This window comes from Dermochelys coriacea, chromosome 13 (assembly GCF_009764565.3).
Source record: "Dermochelys coriacea isolate rDerCor1 chromosome 13, rDerCor1.pri.v4, whole genome shotgun sequence".
Classification (NCBI taxonomy): domain Eukaryota; kingdom Metazoa; phylum Chordata; order Testudines; family Dermochelyidae; genus Dermochelys; species Dermochelys coriacea.
In genome coordinates, this window is record NC_050080.1 from 18,661,920 (window position 1) to 18,679,601 (window position 17,682).

Here is a 17,682-nt window from a genome sequence, read left to right on the forward strand (position 1 = left end):
AACATGCTACTGTATGTTTCCTTCCTGCCTTTTATGTTTTTTTTTTTAATAACTAAATTGTCCACTAAGAGACAAGTTGAAGTAACATGACTTCAGAGAGTGTGTTTTAATGACCCTTCCACATCATAAAACAAATACCTTTTTGTTTCTAACATCTCTGGCACATAAGTTAGCAAAGCCCATTGGTGCTTCCTTGAGCTATTGACCTCTTAGTTGTACAAATTAAATATTTGAGATCCTAATTTAATACAAAGTTCATATTAAAGGATAACTGTCATGTTAAGAATTATATTTTTAAAACATAGATATCTTTATTAAAAAGTACCATTAAAGAAAAATGCCATTTTTAATATTATGTGAGTTTACTTTTTGTTAACTCTTATTTTGGACAATTAAGACCACGATTTTCAAAAGTGAGTATTGGGCACTGTTCCCTCTAAGCTGTGCGTGCGCACGCACACAGATCCTAAACCCCGCGCACATGGCAAAACACCGCACACACAAAAATTTACACAGAAGCACAACAGTTTGCGCAGAATAAATTTTTTGTGCACATGGCCTGTCAAAAATTAGAGGGAACATTGGTAATGGGTACACGCTCTCTGAAAATCAGGCCCATTAAAAATATTTCAAGCTTGGCATCCTACAAACTGATGCAAACAAAATCATTATTCACTTTTTACAATCTAAATATTAGCCAGAAAACGTACTAGTCAGTTACACTTCTTCTATCAGTTTCTTATCTATTTAACTTTGTATGCGTTAGCATAATTTCCCATATTTAGGTTTTTTAAAACGTTGCATTTAATTTTTGAAATTTCTCTTAACTGGAGGCTTAAATAAAAAATAAATTTATGGCAATATTTCCATTTGGTCTTAGGTTCTGCAAATACTTACTTTTACAAAATTTTAATTTTGAGGGCAATTTTGACCTGTCAAGTGCCCTTGCCCTTTAGAGTGGAACAGAAATCCATATTCTCCTCATAGGCCAGACCCAAGAACAAAAGGTCTTTCTGTCTTCATTATGTCTTACAGCAGGCTTAGGAAATACATATATGTTTTTAGTTAAATGTGAGTATATTATTACTCCAGGGTTCCCTTTTAGAATGTTGACTTTCAGTTCCTTAATGGACATTTAAGAAGAGTTTTTCAGATATAGTGGTCAGGTCCTCAGCAGATAGGCCTCTGTTGTTTTTGGTGGAGTTATGCTTATCTACATAGGCTTTCATAATTGATTTGGTGGTGTCTGCTTTGTCCTCTGTAGATAGTTACTCATCTCACAAATACACCACATAATTCAGAACAGATGGCAGACTTGGATAGGGTAAACCAAGGATTGTAATAGCAGGAATGCTTCAAGTCAGGACTGATATGCAAAGGTATGTATTTGAGACTGGTCAGCCTGGTTCTGGGAGAGGCAGCAAGCAGTTGTGCTAAGTTTGAACAAAGAGATCAAGTGAGAGAGGCCTCTTTTGAGTAATGAAAGCTGACTTTCTCTTGCATCTCCATGGCAGGGGTGAAGAAGATTGAGAAGGTACTGACTGTACTGTACTTGATTTGTTATATAGCAAAACAGAGTAGTTCCGTCTCCAGGACTGTCAGTCTGATGCCTTTGCATTTCCTTTACTCTATAAAAGGGAGGTGCACTGGGAAGCAAGGGACTGGGCTGATGAAAGAAAGCTGTGCTTGAAGGGAAAACCAGGGAGGTATTCCATCCTCTGTGATGTGAGGTATTCCATCCTTTGTGATGTGAACCACGCTCATACTTGGTGACTTGACAAAAGTAAGACACTGCATGTGGTTTTATTTTGGAGATGAAAAGCCAGTCTCTCTTGTGCTTGTGTTGTTTTACAATAAATAAATAATACCATGCTGATGTCTGAAACTTATGTTGGTGTATAGAGTTTTCTTGATATGCAGTGAGTGTCACAAAGACACTGGCTTCAATCCACATGCTTCCAGTATCACAACATGTACTTGATACTCTATAGGATCACCAAGGATGTTCAGTTTGTTTTCCCAGGGGACTCTACTGAGTTTTCAGATTTGTTTTTTGTTGGAGACGTCTACTTACCTACCTACCTTTACATTCTTATGTTGCAGCCATCATTATGGTATCTGAGTACCGCTTTCTGCCATGCTGAGTCAGACTATTGATCCAATAGTCCAGTATCTGGCTGCTAGCCTTAGTAACTACCCGATGCTTCAGAGGAAGGCAAACCCTCTCCCCCACCCCCAAATCAGTTGAGATTTCCAAAGCATTCTTTCAGTGGACAATGTGCCTAAATCTTCTTGCATGCTTTGAAAAGCTCAACCTCAGAACACAAACAATCCTGTAATTATACGTTACCTTTAAAAAATCCAGCTATGCTATTTGACTGACCCTCTGAACTAGTGAGTTCCCCAATTTGGTTAGACACGTGTGTGAAGAAGCTTTCCTAGTTTTTCTAAATTTAGCTGCCCTTAATTTCTTGGAGGGGCCTGTTGTTTTTTCCATATCCTTGGATAGAGAGGAGGGAATGATCTGTTTTTTTTTTAATTTATTGTTCATAATTTTAACAACCTAAACTTAATCTCTCATTACTCTTCCTTTCCAGGCTAAATAATCTGGTTTCCCCGGTCTCTGGTGATACCCAAGACTATTTAGGACTCTAATTGGCTGTTGGAATATTTTATTCAACTTTTTCCTCCTCTTCCAGGATTATCTGACTGACCTGATCACCAATGACAGTATCAGCTTCTTCAGAATCTCAAAGAAGATGTATCCCCATAGGCCAGTATTGATGGTTCTCAGCCACGCTGCTCCTCATGGTCCTGAAGATTCAGCTCCTCAGTATTCACAACTTTTTCCCAACGCTTCACAACACATGTAAGGAAAAATAAAATCCCTGTATTTCCAGGCACAAGAAAAAAGAACTGGATACATCTGCTGGAAAAACATACTTTGGAATCCTTAGACTCTTGGCATGTGTTTATCACAGTTAGTAAGAACAGAAGAGTTGGGAATTTTTATATGCATATTCAGAATACTGTAAGCACCTTCAAAGTAGAGATCATATCAGTGGGCCTGAACCAAAGCTCCTTGAAGTCAGTGGAAAGATTCACATTGATGTCATTGAGCTTTGTGTCAAATTCTATGGCCCTGATTCTATAAAGTCCTTTTACACTGCTCTGGCCGTGTGTATCTACACAGCCTGTGACAGCGAGCATCCCATCCTGGGTCGAGAGACTCAGGTTTGCTGGGCTTGCACTAGCAGTCTAAAAATAGCTCTGTAAACCATGCTTTGGAGTTGCAGCTGGGGCTGGAGCTTAGGTTCTGAAACTTAGGGAAGGGGGTGGGCTTCAGAGCACTATCATCAACCCCGCAAGCTCAAGTCAGTTGACCCAGGCTGGGAGGCTCGCTGCTGTGGCTGTGTAGACATACCCCAAGTGGGTGTAAATTTGACTTCAGTGAGACTACTTGGGAGGTATGGTGCTATGCAGTGTGTTTTAAGATGAATCAGAACATGTCCCTTAAATGGTAAGCTCTTCAGGGCTTCAGACTTTACTTCTCTGTGTACATGTGCAATGCCTAGCATTTTGTGGGTGTTATCATAATACAAATAATAAGTAATGTTTATTATTATCCCCATTTAACATTCATACTGTCAGCATCTCCGTTTCCCCATATGACTTGCCAAAGTCGCACAGGAAGTTTTCAGCAAAGCTGACAAATAATTTAGGTCTCTTGATCTCTAGCCTTGTGCTGTAATCAAAATTCAGTTTTCTTCCTATGTAGTCAGATAACACAGTGATTTTAGATTAAAACTAGTTTGGCCCACTTAGCTTTCAGGGGCAGAGTAGTTAATTTCATCTTTGTGGAGGAGGCAAGGATTGACTGTGTAAGGTGATCATCAAACAGCAGTTGAGGACACCTACCTCCTTGCAGGGTTGGGTTTTGGAACAGACTCTGTGAGAGGGTTTTCTTTGTTTTAGATTCTGGTTATTAGAGAGCTAAGAGTTGTATATTTTGTTCTGCTGCACTGTGCCACTAAAGAGAATCTCTCTCTTGGACCTGAAGCAATGCAGCGTTTCACCTTTAAGTTGTTTGCAATCCCATGTTCAATGTTTTTTTCCTTTGAAATGAAAATTACATAAGCTCAAAATGAATAATGTCTGCTATTGCTCGTACACAGAGTTGACCTCAACCTTATTAGGAATGTTTATGGAAGACACTCTTATCTCAAAGATGTAATCATTTTCCACGCAATCCTCGACAGCAATTTAATTATGATGATGCAAAAGAGAAAGGGGTAAAGGGATCTGGGGAAGGAAGTGGATGAAATGCATCTCTGTATGTTTTTTTTTTTTCTCTTTCACATTGTTTACTTCCCCCCCCCCCACCCCAGTCTAGTTTATTTTCCTGACTGGAAGATCTTTTTTATGGAAATTGCTGCAGGATTTTATATCAGCAGTGAATTTCATTATTACTATTATTAATAATAATCTGTTAATTTATAGACAATAGTACTTTGCAAGTAATTTATTAGTTCATAAAAGATTACATTATCCCAATAAATTAAGCATTTTTTTCTTCTTTCAGATGTGCATATTAAGTAGCCTGCATTATGTGTATTTATGCAGAGAACCTGTCTTTGGTTATTTTAAACACTTTTTATAACACAATATGAAACTTAAGCTATTAATAAAAAGGAACACCAAGAAAAGTGTTGCTTTCCGAAATGCATCAGTATCTCTATAGAGCTAATCTGCTATTAATGCATTTACATTTATTAAATTTTTAGATATTTATCTGTGTATTGTATTGAGCATGTATGGCCTGATTTCCAAATTAAAGTTACGTACAATTGCTTGTCTAATTGGAGTGCACAGTCCCCACAGCTGCACATGCAAATCAGGTAACTGCACGTGCAAATTAGGCATCTTGTTTCACATTCCCTCCCTCTGACTTCCCAAGCTACCTGGGAGTTCGCAATCCCTGGGTATTGTAATGCCATCAAAGCTGTTCTTGTGCCATCCCTGGGGCACGGTCAGCGAAAAGGTGAGATATGGGTGGAACACTACTGTGCAGCTTGAACCAGACTCGAAGCTGCTTTAAGTTGCACTGGGGATTGGACTTGGTCCTTGTCTAGTCCCAGAATCAGGAGCGACATATGCCCCCAGCTTCCTCCTGCAGCTGTGTCAGCTGAAGCACTAGAGCAGCTGAGGATCTGGCTCTTAGTGTGCAGTTGCAGATTGAAAATCTGTCCCATAATTTCGCCCTTGCCCCATCCTCCCAGCAAATCACTGAACTACATTAATAGTTTCCCTTTTCTGCTCCTAGACTGATAGTTAAACAGGATGGAACAGCTGGGCAATTTCATATTGGCCTCTAATGTTATTTCCGTAAAGAGTACATGTTTTATCATGACTGTTTTCCAAGGTCAAATACAATCAGGATTTGTAGAGCAATCAAGATAGCTTTCCCCCTATCCCTGACCTCCCTCCTTTTGAATGGAATGTGAAGGGGTTATTTTGTCCAGCTTCCAAGGATGTTATATCTTATGTATTTGGCTATGAGAGAAATAAATCTGTTAAGTGTAAGAGGGTTACATTTGTAGTAATCAAAAGAAAAGCATGGGCTTCAGGTGGATTAAACAGCAGGAGATTTCAAATCAGCCAGGAGATCACAAAGCAAGCTGAAAAGGAGTTTGCCATTCTAGGCATTACATAGCAACAGTTTCCATAACTGTCAACATATTTATAGGAGCAATGTCATCATTTCAGCCACAAAAACATTCTGAAATTCAAGAGACTATTAGCATTGCACAGAGAATAAACAGAGCACCTCTCCTCCCCAAACAGAGAAGCTCGCTTCCCTGTCTAAGTGCATTTTTCAAATAGGCTCCCACATAAAACTTTCCATCAAAAAAATTGTGGAAATCCAATTATTATTTTCATGTTTATTTCAAACGTGAATTAAACTTTTAAGAGCATTTAGCACCAATGACATTCAAAGATACGCCGGGTACATTTCAAAGAGGAAAGCTTTCAATTTATGTTGCTATTATTTATCCTGATTTAAGTTACCCTGCTGCTGTGTTGTGTGCACAAGACTAGCAGTGGCTTTTGTCAAGACGTAAGTATAATTAGCTAGAGATTGAATATTGGGATTCAGAAAGTAACTTGAGCAAAGTCTGCAGCTCCTTGCTGTCACAAGGCCACCATCTTGGGTTTTACAGAAAACTTGTGACATTGTGTTAAACATTAGCACTGATCTAATACTTTGAACAGAAGGAGAAATCTGAAGAAATCTTTCATTTGGGTGAAAAAAAATCTCTTTGTGAAACTGGCTTGGTACAAACCATGCATAATGTACCAGCTAATGCTAAAAACAATAAAAAAGGACCCTTGGTCTTAAATGGTGATAAGATAGATAAATAAAACAATAGCTTCTCTTGAAAATGTAAGAGAAAGACATATGTAAAGAGTACCAACCATATTATAACCTAGAAAAGCAAGTCCATTGTGGGCTTTAGCTCCAGTTAGTGTGGAGCAATGTAGTTATGAACAAAAAAGCAAGCTCCATAACTCCCAAACAAAATGAAATAAAGGACCATCAATGATGTGCCTGCTCATTGTTAACACTGATACTTTAATGGAACTACAAGATCATTAGGAATTAAAGAGGCACTGATGCTCTCATAAGGTCATCAAATCCAGCTCTTGACTTCTTTGTCAGGGTCCTAAATTCTCTTTCCATAATGTGCACTCACCAGAGTGTAATGTGAAGGTTTCTAATGCTCTCAGAAGAGTTAAGGCTAGAAAGTACCCAACTCCTATTTCCTCCCACCTCTGCTTTTTTTTTTTTTTTTTTTTTTTTTTTTTTGGGCAGGTCTTTAAAATGCAGCTTTGTATCCACTTCTGCTTGCCATGAGCTCACATGCAATTTAATACCACCAGGTAGGGTACCTGTGCTCCCCTGGGTATGAGTGCTGCAATATTAACATGGCAGTCATGCTGAATTCAACACAGTTGTTAAATAATCTAGTGGAATCTTTTCAGCAAGCTGGACAGTTGTTATTAAGAGCCTGATCACGCTGTAATAGCCTGTGTTAGTATGAGCAAAATGAAAGTGGAGCAGTTACATCAGTGAAACTCAAGTGCATATGTTCTTGGTTCAAATAATGCTTCCCAATTGTGGTGTTAGACTTCTAAGGTTAAACTGCTGGCATTGAAATGTATCCCTACTAGTCTGAAGGATACTGTTAAACTAACACGGCTGCTACTCTGAAACCTGTTAAAAACAATGTATATTTACTCTTTTAAATAGGTTTTACTTCCAACAGAGTTATTTCCATGCTCCCACCTTTGATATAAAACATAAATGAGGTCACAAATGTAATATTTCCTACACACCACAGAAAGTTAGTCTTGCAGTGGTGGTCAAATAAAGTTTATTGGCATGCACTAGTTTATTATTTTTTCATAACAATGTGGTGGTCTCTGTTTCCCTTATTGCTCCTTAGCACTCCCAGTTATAACTACGCTCCCAACCCAGACAAGCACTGGATAATGAGGTATACGGGTCCTATGAAACCTATTCACATGGAGTTCACGAACATGCTACAGAGAAAGCGCCTACAGACACTCATGTCTGTGGATGACTCCATGGAGACGGTAAGATTGGTGGTCCATTTTCAAGCCTATCAGGTACTTGTTTCTTGAGTTAAACTCTAAAATGTTTGCACATTTAAAAAAAAATAGTATATTCCTACCCTGCATATAAGCTAAGCACCTCCAAGCTAAACATGGCTTCTTTTTACCACTACCTCTGAACTGACAGCTCTCCCAGATTCTCTGGGTTTGTGGCATTGTTGTTCCAAGTAAAAAAAGGAACATAATGTAAAGTCCAAAAGTTAGCAGAATGTTTCCAGATACCTACTGCTGTCCAGTTAAAGAAAGAAAAATGAAACATGGGGAAAAAAATTGTAAAGCATGAATTTGATTTGAACTAAAAAGCGTCAACTCTCACCATGTACTAGTTGGAAACTAATAATCCGAACTGCGGGCATAGTGCACTTCTGCATTACTGCCTCTTTGTTCGAAAAGCTCCAGTGAAATTAATGGGGTTACATCATGGGGGAGCCTGAGTAACTGGAATATCTCAAAAGGACTTAGGTGCCCAGCTGCCACTTTAGGTGCCTAAACCCAGAATCGGGGCCCACTGAGATTCAGAAAGACCCCTCTCAGCTGGCAGCAAACCTCAGATGTGGGGCTTCTTCAATCACTCATGTTGAATTGTTCCATTGTGAATAAATCATGAACAAGTCACTGGGCCAGAGAGAAAGAAGGCAAGCCTGAGACTGACTCTGCAGCCTTATGGTTAGAGCACTCATTTGGGAGGTGGGAGACACCCAGAATCTAGCCCCCCACCTTCAATGACTTTTTAAATTGTTTATCCAAAGTGGAACAGTTTTTACTTCCAAGACTGAAGGAGCCCCACATCAGACTATCCCACAGCTCAGTGGGTAGGGCACTCAAATGAGAGGTGGCACAGCCCTGTTCAAATCCCTTCTTGCCCTCAGACAGAGGGAGGCTTTGAGCTGGATCCCAGGTGAGTACCCTAACCACTGAGCTGAAAGTTATGGGAGAGCTCATCTTCCTCCTTTCCCCACCACCCCCCATTTAGGTACTGAACACTCTGAGAGGGGTGTGGCTTACACATTCCCCCCTTTCCCTCTTGGCATCTTCCATTGACTAGCTTAGGTAGGAGCTGCCTAGCATGCTGGCTTTTGTGAATCCCATTCTGAGGTGCCTGTTTCTCCGCATTCATTGTACAGGGAACCTAGGTGCTTAATTCAGGCTTTGTGAATTCCAGTGATTTTTCTAAGTGCCAAAAATTAGGCATGGTGACACAGCATTTCCACAGCTAAGTTCCTTTGTGAGTCTAGCCCACAGTGGCACATTGATTACACATATTTTAAAAAACACAGGCAGACTTTCTAGATTGCCAGCATTGTGTAACAATAAGATTTCTGAAACCTCACAGTGCAAGCTGTGTGTCAGTGGGCCTTGAAAAGGAACCTATGGATCAGCTGGCTGCTACTGTGGAAAAAGGATGGGTTTGTTTCAAAGTACAGAAAGGCTAATCTTGAAGATATTGCAGTTTACTGCTTCATATCTCCTGGAAATCTTATCCACAAAAGATAACAATAAGGGGAGTCCAATAAGGCAAGGATGAGACTTATCTGTTAGTAATGTATTATAATTACTAATACTTAATTGGGCATAATAACCCAGGAAAATATGCTCGGTCCTGGTTGCTAAAAATATGCTTTGGTCGGTCAGACACCAGTTTTAGAGAAGCCATGTCACAGAGTCACCTGCTAGCACCAATGTATTTAGGGTGTGCTAGTTAGCAAGGTGGTTTCACTCCTGATGATTTTACTGGGTGTACATTTCACTCCAGACTGAAACTTAATCTTTTGTAGTTTTAACCACAGTTTTTAATGAAATTGTACGTACCAAACATCCCTTAAAATGTCTGTTCATATTTTGAGCGCATGGCAGATACCAATGGCTCTAATAGGTCACTGTGGCTTATTTAAACAGATTGCAGTCAAAACGTTTATAAGAATTTGTCTTTATGTGAGTCTATACCATTTCCTCATGGAACGTCAAACACATTGATTCAGGCTAACATCTCAAAAAGGAGTCACATTTTATCTTTAACATTTTGTCCATATTATCACATACTATTACTGGTCTGACTTCATTTACTCTGATGAAACTACCTTGACTCCAGTGCAGTTTTTCCTGATACACACAAGTGTGAGAGCAAAATCAGGCCCATATTTTCTAATCACAGATCTCAGATGTGGGACAGGGAATGATATTACCATAAAGAAAATCTGCTGTAGTACCACATTGCTAAATCCGCATGAGATGATGGAAACTGACTAAACCTTGAAGATGAAACATCAGGTGATGACCGGTCATTAGTGCTGTGCATTGATGCACTTCAATATTCACTTAAAGAGGCCCATTTAACCCCCCTAAGAACAATAGGATTCAGAGTTAAGGTTGAAACACTTACTTTATCAGATAGCAAGAGTGAATGGCAGTATCTGCTGTTTAGTTGGGAGAGTTTGCGAACCTTCTATGTAAATGGAACTCATTTGAATGGTCGAGTGGCATTTAACCAAGTATTAAATAGGTGTGAAATTCTAAATGGTTTCATTTTAAGAGAGTTTGCCAAATACAAATTTAAAGAAGATAAAGGGCTAGAATTTCAAAAGAACTCAGTATGCAACAGCTCCCAATTAGGCACCTAAATAAGTGGCCAGAATTTGAAATTTCCAATGGAAAATGCTGGGTGCAAAGTACTTTTGAAAATCTGTCAACTCAAATTAGATTCCTACATAGGAGCTGAACTTTTTGAAAATCTGACCTGAAATGTGTAGTCACTATTTTCATTCAGTAAAGTATTATTCTATTGCATTTTAAGTATTTATAGATTGTTCTTTCAAAGAAAATGGCCTCTTCTTTTAATCAGGATAGTTGCTTAATGAGGGTGCTTCGATGTCTGTTAGAATTTCCTAGTTAAGAACATCCAACTCTGTTATACAGTATATATGTGTACACTTTTATGCACAGAATTATTTCAAATATTATTTATACTGTTGTTTAGTGCAAATTTTTTTTTTTTCAGATTTATAATACATTGGTTGAAACAGGTGAACTAGACAATACCTATATAATATATACAGCAGACCATGGCTATCATATTGGGCAGTTTGGACTGGTGAAAGGGAAGTCCATGCCTTACGAGTTTGATATCAGAGTTCCTTTTTATGTGCGAGGTCCGAATGTGGAGGCCGGCTCCTTGTAAGTCTTTGTTTTTCAGCTCCTGAATTGCTTTTGGTTTATTGGTCTGATAATCATGATTGATATGCACAGGAACATGAGGTCAGTGGCCGTGTACCAGGGGCTTAAAAACACCATGCAATGAAGTACAACTGTGCAATCAGATTTAAAAATGTGCTGAGTTTGAGACAGAGAAAGATAGAACCTTTGTTTTTTATCAGCTCATTGGGCATGATAGTTAGGGGAGTGTGTAGTTCACTTCCTTTGAGTACACCAATGCGAGCTTTGCATGGACATAAGAGATTGTGACATGAGACACATCCCTGAGCATTGGGTAGCTCAGAAACTGCACCGTCCCAGGAGGCATTGTGACTCAAAGGCTAGGTCTCCACTTCTGCAGGCATAGCTATGTCAGGTGTGATCCTGAAGGTGCAGTGGTGCCAAAAAAAGCCCCAAGTGTTGATGCAGCCATACCAGCGAAACTGTACATTTTTACTAGTATAACTTATAGTACTGTCTACTGGCAAAGCGCTCCTAGTGTAGACCTGGCCTAAGAGAAATTCCTGCATCACAGTCCTTCTCCTGCTTCCTTCTTGCCCTGTGGGTGTAGTAATTTGCTGTTTTCTGTACCAGCTGTGAATTGACAACCCCTGCACTTTCTCAGCTGCACTGGCCTGTGAGTGGGGAGATGGAACCAAGGTTCTGCCCATTCCCTGCCCTTCCTCATTCACTTCCTGGTCACCTCCTACATGATTCAAGGACCGGTAGCCCATTCTAGTGTATAACCAGGTTTTTACAAACTCTGGTCCCTTGCCCAGGTGAGTGGCCCAAGTTGCTGTGCAGCCCTTTGGCTGGCATCCAGTCCAAGTTTGGTGTGATATGGCATGGAAATGCCTAGTCCTTTCTTCTGTTCATTTCAGTCAGTCTCTTGGCCATGATATTTGCCAGGTAGCCTTACTTTATATGTTCACTGCCACTGTAGATAGTTATCCGAGATTAATTAATGGATAGAATAGAATCACTATGCTTTCCTGTTGCAGCTTGTAAAGAAAAATGAACGTAGTATTTTCCATATATGACCTCTACAGAAAGTTTTCCTTTGTTTATCCTTTGGGATTACACAGTTAAGCTGTTTGTCCGTGACACATGAGAATGCAGAATATGACTGTTAATTAAAAAGGTAGCTTTGATCAGCTAAGAAATTATGTAAATATACTTTCTAAGCAATTATTTTAATAGCAAATATTTTCACTGAAGTAATGATTTGGGACAGAGTGCCATAATTTTCTGCCTTTTATTTATATCAATGTGCATGTTTTAGCATAATTACCACAAATAAAATCTTCCTTCCACAAGTTTTTTCCCCTTCTACTACAGAGGAAAAGCTATAAGCAACTAATATTAAGAATGTAATAGAGTAGCAAATCTCTTTAAAAATATCCTAAAGGTTTTATTTAGTTTACTGATTAATACATAGTATGAGAAAAAAGGTAAGAAAGTTTTAAATATTCTAAGTGTCATGCCAAAATCCCTTGACATGGAATTATTACTTATTTCTGCAGTAGTTGTGCATGGTCCCTGTCCCAAAGAGCTCCTAGTATAATTTTAAAAGCTAATACTTCAATAGCAACACAGTGGCCTAATTTTCAGAGGTGCTGAGCAGACAATTATGTGAAAGACATGGGTTTTAAGAAGAGATCTGGTGGAGTGATATGTCTGTGGAGCAGGGGCATAACTACAATTTGCATAAGGAAGGGGCCCAGAGATCTTCCCCACCATACCCTTTCCCCACTGCCCCCATGCCCAGTCTCTAGTGTTTCCCTTTGCTCCCTGTCCTAAGCTCTCACACGTTGCTTCCACTCTCATCCACATGCTCTTCTCTCCCCACCACCACTGCCCTGCACCCGGCTCTGAGCTCTCCTCCCTGTACAGAGCACTTACCCAAGGAGCTGTTCAGGCTGAAGAGCACCATCCCCACCGGGGCCAGGCTGTTCTGGGAGCCCCAGATCCCATTCGCCTTCTGCGTCTCTGCCCCTCCAGGAATCACCAAAAGCCCAAATCCAATCTCCATCCCCCTACCCTACCCTTCTGGGGACTGTGCGTTTTGGTGCCCCCGCTCCACTTCTCTCTGGGGATACTGGAAGGACTGCAAAGGTGGAGGGCCCAAGTAGGTGTACAAGGTTGCAGAACCGTCACATTTGGACTGGCTGCTCTTCCGTCAGGGTGGGGTGGCTGGGTCAAATTTGAAGCTCCGGTCAGTGGCTAAGGTGGGGTTCTCCCTTCCCCCCCTCCCAGTTGTGTCCCTGCTGTAATGAAGGAGGGGAGGATGAATGGGGAAATAGAAAGCTCTTCCAAGCTTTAGAGGTGGTATGAAGGAAGAGGTGTGAGGCCATGAGTGTGGGGAGGAGACCAAAGGAGCAGTTAGGGGAGACAGGCTTGAGACAAATGTAAGGCACAGGAAGAAGAGTGGGTATGAAATGAGAGATGAGGATCCAGAGACTCCATGAAACGCATTAGGGACTTTGCTGTTGATTATATGTGTAAGATGCTTAGATAGTACAGTGCTGGAGGACGGGGTATAAAAACCATAAGATAGATAGAGGAAGCCAAGCCCTGTATCACTTGGAGCATTGGCTGGAGAGGTGGCTGTGTTAAGATTGTGCAGCCTTTTTCCATATTAAACAGGGCAGACCTCAGTACACTCCTGCTTACATACATTGGGATGTTAGCTGGCACCACTTCCTCTCTACTATTAAGTCCTTTCCTTATCATTCCAGGGGAGGACCCTTTATGGTGTTATATTGGGCTCCACAGTAGATTATCTAGGTAGTAGGGTTAGTATGTCTTGAAGCTCCCTTTGGCCCTGATAATTAGGTAGGAAGGTGGGAGATCTGTGGCTTGCCTCAGTCTTAATACTGCTATTTCCTTTTGAACTTCCTTTTAGTCTGGTGATATAGATGCATTTTAAATCACCAGTGAATGACACCTCACAGAACCCATTGGGTTTTCTGTTTGAATACCTTTTGATGATAGAAAATATTTTTATTAGGAACACAGGAATCAGACACTGAAAAGACCTAATTAGAGCAGAGTTCATCACACTAAAAGAGAAAAATGAAGTCCCGTGGAGAGAGGCTGTATTAGATAGGAAATTGATGCTGTCATTGAGCCTGTATTTCCATATATAGTAGAACTTTTTTAATCTACACTTTGCTAATGAATACATATTATGTTTCTTACAACATAATTGCATTCTCTCCCCTCCCTTATCAGCAAAGATTTAATAGCAGTCACTGTAGTGAGGTGTCATTACTAAGCCTTCATTACTACCACCGAGTATACGACACAACATTTACTAGTAATTAATATAAAATGACGTGTATCAAGAAAATGAACAAATGTAACATCCTTACTCTTATCATTGTCTTTTCTCTTGCTAAATCTCAAAATTCAGTAATTCTCAAGTGGTCTCTCATTCACTAGTCTGAATTAGCAAGGTTCTGCTGTCCTTTATTTTAAACTAAAAATCTACTCCAAGCTTTGTAGCTGCCTTTATGGTACTATCCTTATTGTATTTTGTCTGCAAAGCATGGGGTCAGTAATTCCTGGTCCTCAAAGCCACAAAAATAGATTTTCTGCATAAAAGCATTTTTGCTTTTTTTCCACTTTTTTGTAGTGTCTCCATTTATTTTTTTTAAGTGATACCAAGTGTTCATAAGAATAAGAAATGATGGGAAAGCAGCAAACAGTACATGCTTTCATGATATTGTAATTGTAACAAAAGTGGGTCTTAAATGTATTTAAAATAAAAGTTTATTTTCTGAGGTGTGGCACCATTCAGTTAGTGAGAAGCACTCTAGTGATGCCTACAGAACCAGGTTGAAAGTAAGAACCTAAGAACGGCTATACTGGATCTAGCCCAGGACACGGTCTTCCAACAGTGGTCAGTGCCAGCTGCTTCAGAGGAAATGATCAGAACAGCACAATTATCGAGTTAAGCATCCCCTGTTGGCCACTCCCAGCTTCTGGAAGTTTGAGGCTTAGGACAACCAGAGCATGGGGCTGTGTCCCTGCCCATGTTAGCTAATAGCCATTGATGGACCTCTCCTCCTAATTCTTTTTTGAACCTGGTTATAGTTTTGACCTTCGCAACATCTTCTGGTAATGAGATCCACAGGTTGACTCTGCAGTTTGTGAACTAGTAGTTCCTTTTGTTTGTTTTAAACCCGCTGCCTATTAATTTCACTGGGTGACCCCTGGTTCTTGTGTTATGTGAAGGGGTAAATAGCACGTCCCGATTCACTTTCTCCAGTCATAATTTTTAGACCTCGATCACATCCCCTCTTAATCGTCTCTTTTTCAAGCTGAACACTCCCAGTCTTTTTAATCTTTCCTCATACGGAAGCTTTCCATCCCCCTCGTCGTTTTTGTTGCCCTTCTCTGGATCTTTTCCAATTCTAAGATACATTTTTTTGAAATGGGGCAACCAGAACTAAATGCAGTATTCAAGGTGTAGGCGTACCATGGATTTATATATTGGCATTATGATATTTTTTCATCTTATTATCTATCTCTTTTCTAATAGTTCCTAACATTGTTAGCTTTTTGGACTGCCGCTGCACATTGAGCAGGTTTTCAGAGAACTATCCACAATGATTCAAAGATCTTTCTTGAGTGGTAACAGCTAATTTAGACCCCATCATTTTGTATGTACAATTGGGATTGTTTTCCCAGTTGTTACCCAGGATTTTCAGAACCCACAGCAGTGGTAACTTTAACTGTTTCACTCCAATGAGTGTCAGGAATGACTTAATGGGGACAAGTAAGCGTGCTGTTTATCTAGAACTACAGTTTATTAGATTTAAGCACACACAGATGCATGCACTAGGTTTAGAACATCCCATATATTTATCTAAATTCTGGTACAGTATTGAGTAATTGACAGCAGGTCTGTAGTGGCTAGTTGCTTACCTGCCGGGGAGAAAAGGTGTCAGAAAAAAGTGCCTCTTAGGATAGCTTCAGAGGACTTCTCCAAAGCACACTATATTATCTAGTCCTTTTTATAACTAACTATTACAAAACACAAAAACCATAGTGACCCCCTACTGGGTCATCACTTTTCCTACCTTTCAGTAAACTATTTATCAACAAACATTCCTAACAATCTTAGTCATAAAAAACTTTATATCAAAGGCGCCCAAATTCAAGGTACTTGTCCACTTATCCTCTTTCAGTCTCAATTGTTGACTTTTTCTCTTCCCTCCTCCCACTCTGTTGAGCGGAAACTGCAGCTAGTTTTGACCTTGCCTCCAGAAACCCTGCTTTTAAATTAACCATTAACTATGTGGTGGTCTATTTTATTAATTCATGGTGGCTGAATGCAAATAATATGATTGCAATAGGCTTAATCACATTCTGGGGTAAACGCACCCCTCAAATCCAGGGTGAACACAATATGCCCTACTTTACATTTATCAACATTGAATTTCATCTGCCAGTTTGTTGCCTAGTCTCCCAGTTTAGTGAGATCCCTTTGTAACTCTTTTCAATCTGCTTTTGGAGTGAGATGAAGGAGTACATTACTAAATTGTTTAACTGCCCTAGTGGCACTGAATGCCTGACTGTATCAGTACTTTGCAGAATGAAGAGGCTGGTATATAGGATGGCTCTGTTATTACATTTGAACTTTCACAATTGGAGTTATTCTGCTCTATTTTCCTTTTGCCTCCATCTTGTCTATCTTTTGTCTCTCCCTCCCTCTCACACACTCTTAATTATAATAACCAATCCTTTAGCTGTTCCCTTTGCGTAGTGAGACAGGATATTTCTTCTCCCTACTCTTTCTGTGTAGCAAACAGTTCAGTGCCATAGGCCCAGATATTTGTTTTTGTGATATATGTTGAAATAGACAAAGTGTGTTCTATTTGCCAGGCTTTATTTTTAATAAAATCATCACTTTAGAGGACTTGCACATTAATTCTCTAAGACACCACAGGAGTTATCATGTGCTTTTTAACATTTCAGAATAGTGTTGAACCCTTCCTTTTACTCATTAACTTATTTTGCCTTATAAACCTTTTTTCATATTCAATCTGAAATGCTATTACTTTAGAACTAAGTCTTCACATTAGCCTCTCTTGGGGTTATGCATCTGGGGGTAATTTAAATATTGTAATATTGTATATGTTAATCCGTTTCAATACCCGACTTGATTGGATAATATCTCCCTTTGTTCTGTGCTGATGTCACAGATTAAGCTTTTTTCAGATCCCATATCCTCTGTGGAGGGGCTGGGGTTAAGCTGGTAGTTCACAATTTCCACAAAGATTCTCTAAGCAGGGTCTTTATATATTTCTTTCAGGAATCCTCACATTGTATTGAACATTGATCTTGCTCCTACAATTCTAGATATTGCAGGCTTGGACATTCCACCTGACATGGATGGTAAATCCATTCTAAAACTGCTGGATTCTGACAGACCAGTTAATAGGTAAAGAAAAGAAGTTTGTGTCTCTATGTGTATCTGTGTGTCTGTGTTCAGCCATCTGCAGACAAATGTAAGGGGAAACTAAATGAATTACAGATATAGACTAGACATGTTTCATAGGAAAATCTACAGACCTGTTCAGCGCTATTTAACTGACTTCAATTTTTTAGTTGGCCAGATGAATCTATTCGCTATATAACATTTGCCTTTCTGATAGAAAAACATAATGTGTGTGAGTGTGAACTGGCCTTTGGTCATAGGGATATTTCTGTTTGCACGAGTTACAGATTTTAAATGTGTCTGTGGCATCATTTATAGCTATGTCTTTTAAATGAAGCCTTTATTAT

General features: G+C 39.6%; 1 protein-coding gene across 11 annotated transcripts in view; it reads left to right on the forward strand.

Annotated features, from left to right (window-relative positions):
- Positions 1–17,682, forward strand: part of SULF2 (sulfatase 2) — a 238,962-nt gene that overhangs the window by 181,099 nt on the left and 40,181 nt on the right. For all 11 annotated transcript variants that reach the window (XM_043495701.1, XM_043495703.1, XM_043495702.1 and 8 more), the window contains 4 exons: positions 2,700–2,869; positions 7,509–7,659; positions 10,694–10,869; positions 17,210–17,338. In XM_043495701.1, coding sequence (XP_043351636.1) covers positions 2,700–2,869; positions 7,509–7,659; positions 10,694–10,869; positions 17,210–17,338 — 626 coding nt within the window. The remainder of the gene's footprint in view (positions 1–2,699; positions 2,870–7,508; positions 7,660–10,693; positions 10,870–17,209; positions 17,339–17,682) is intronic.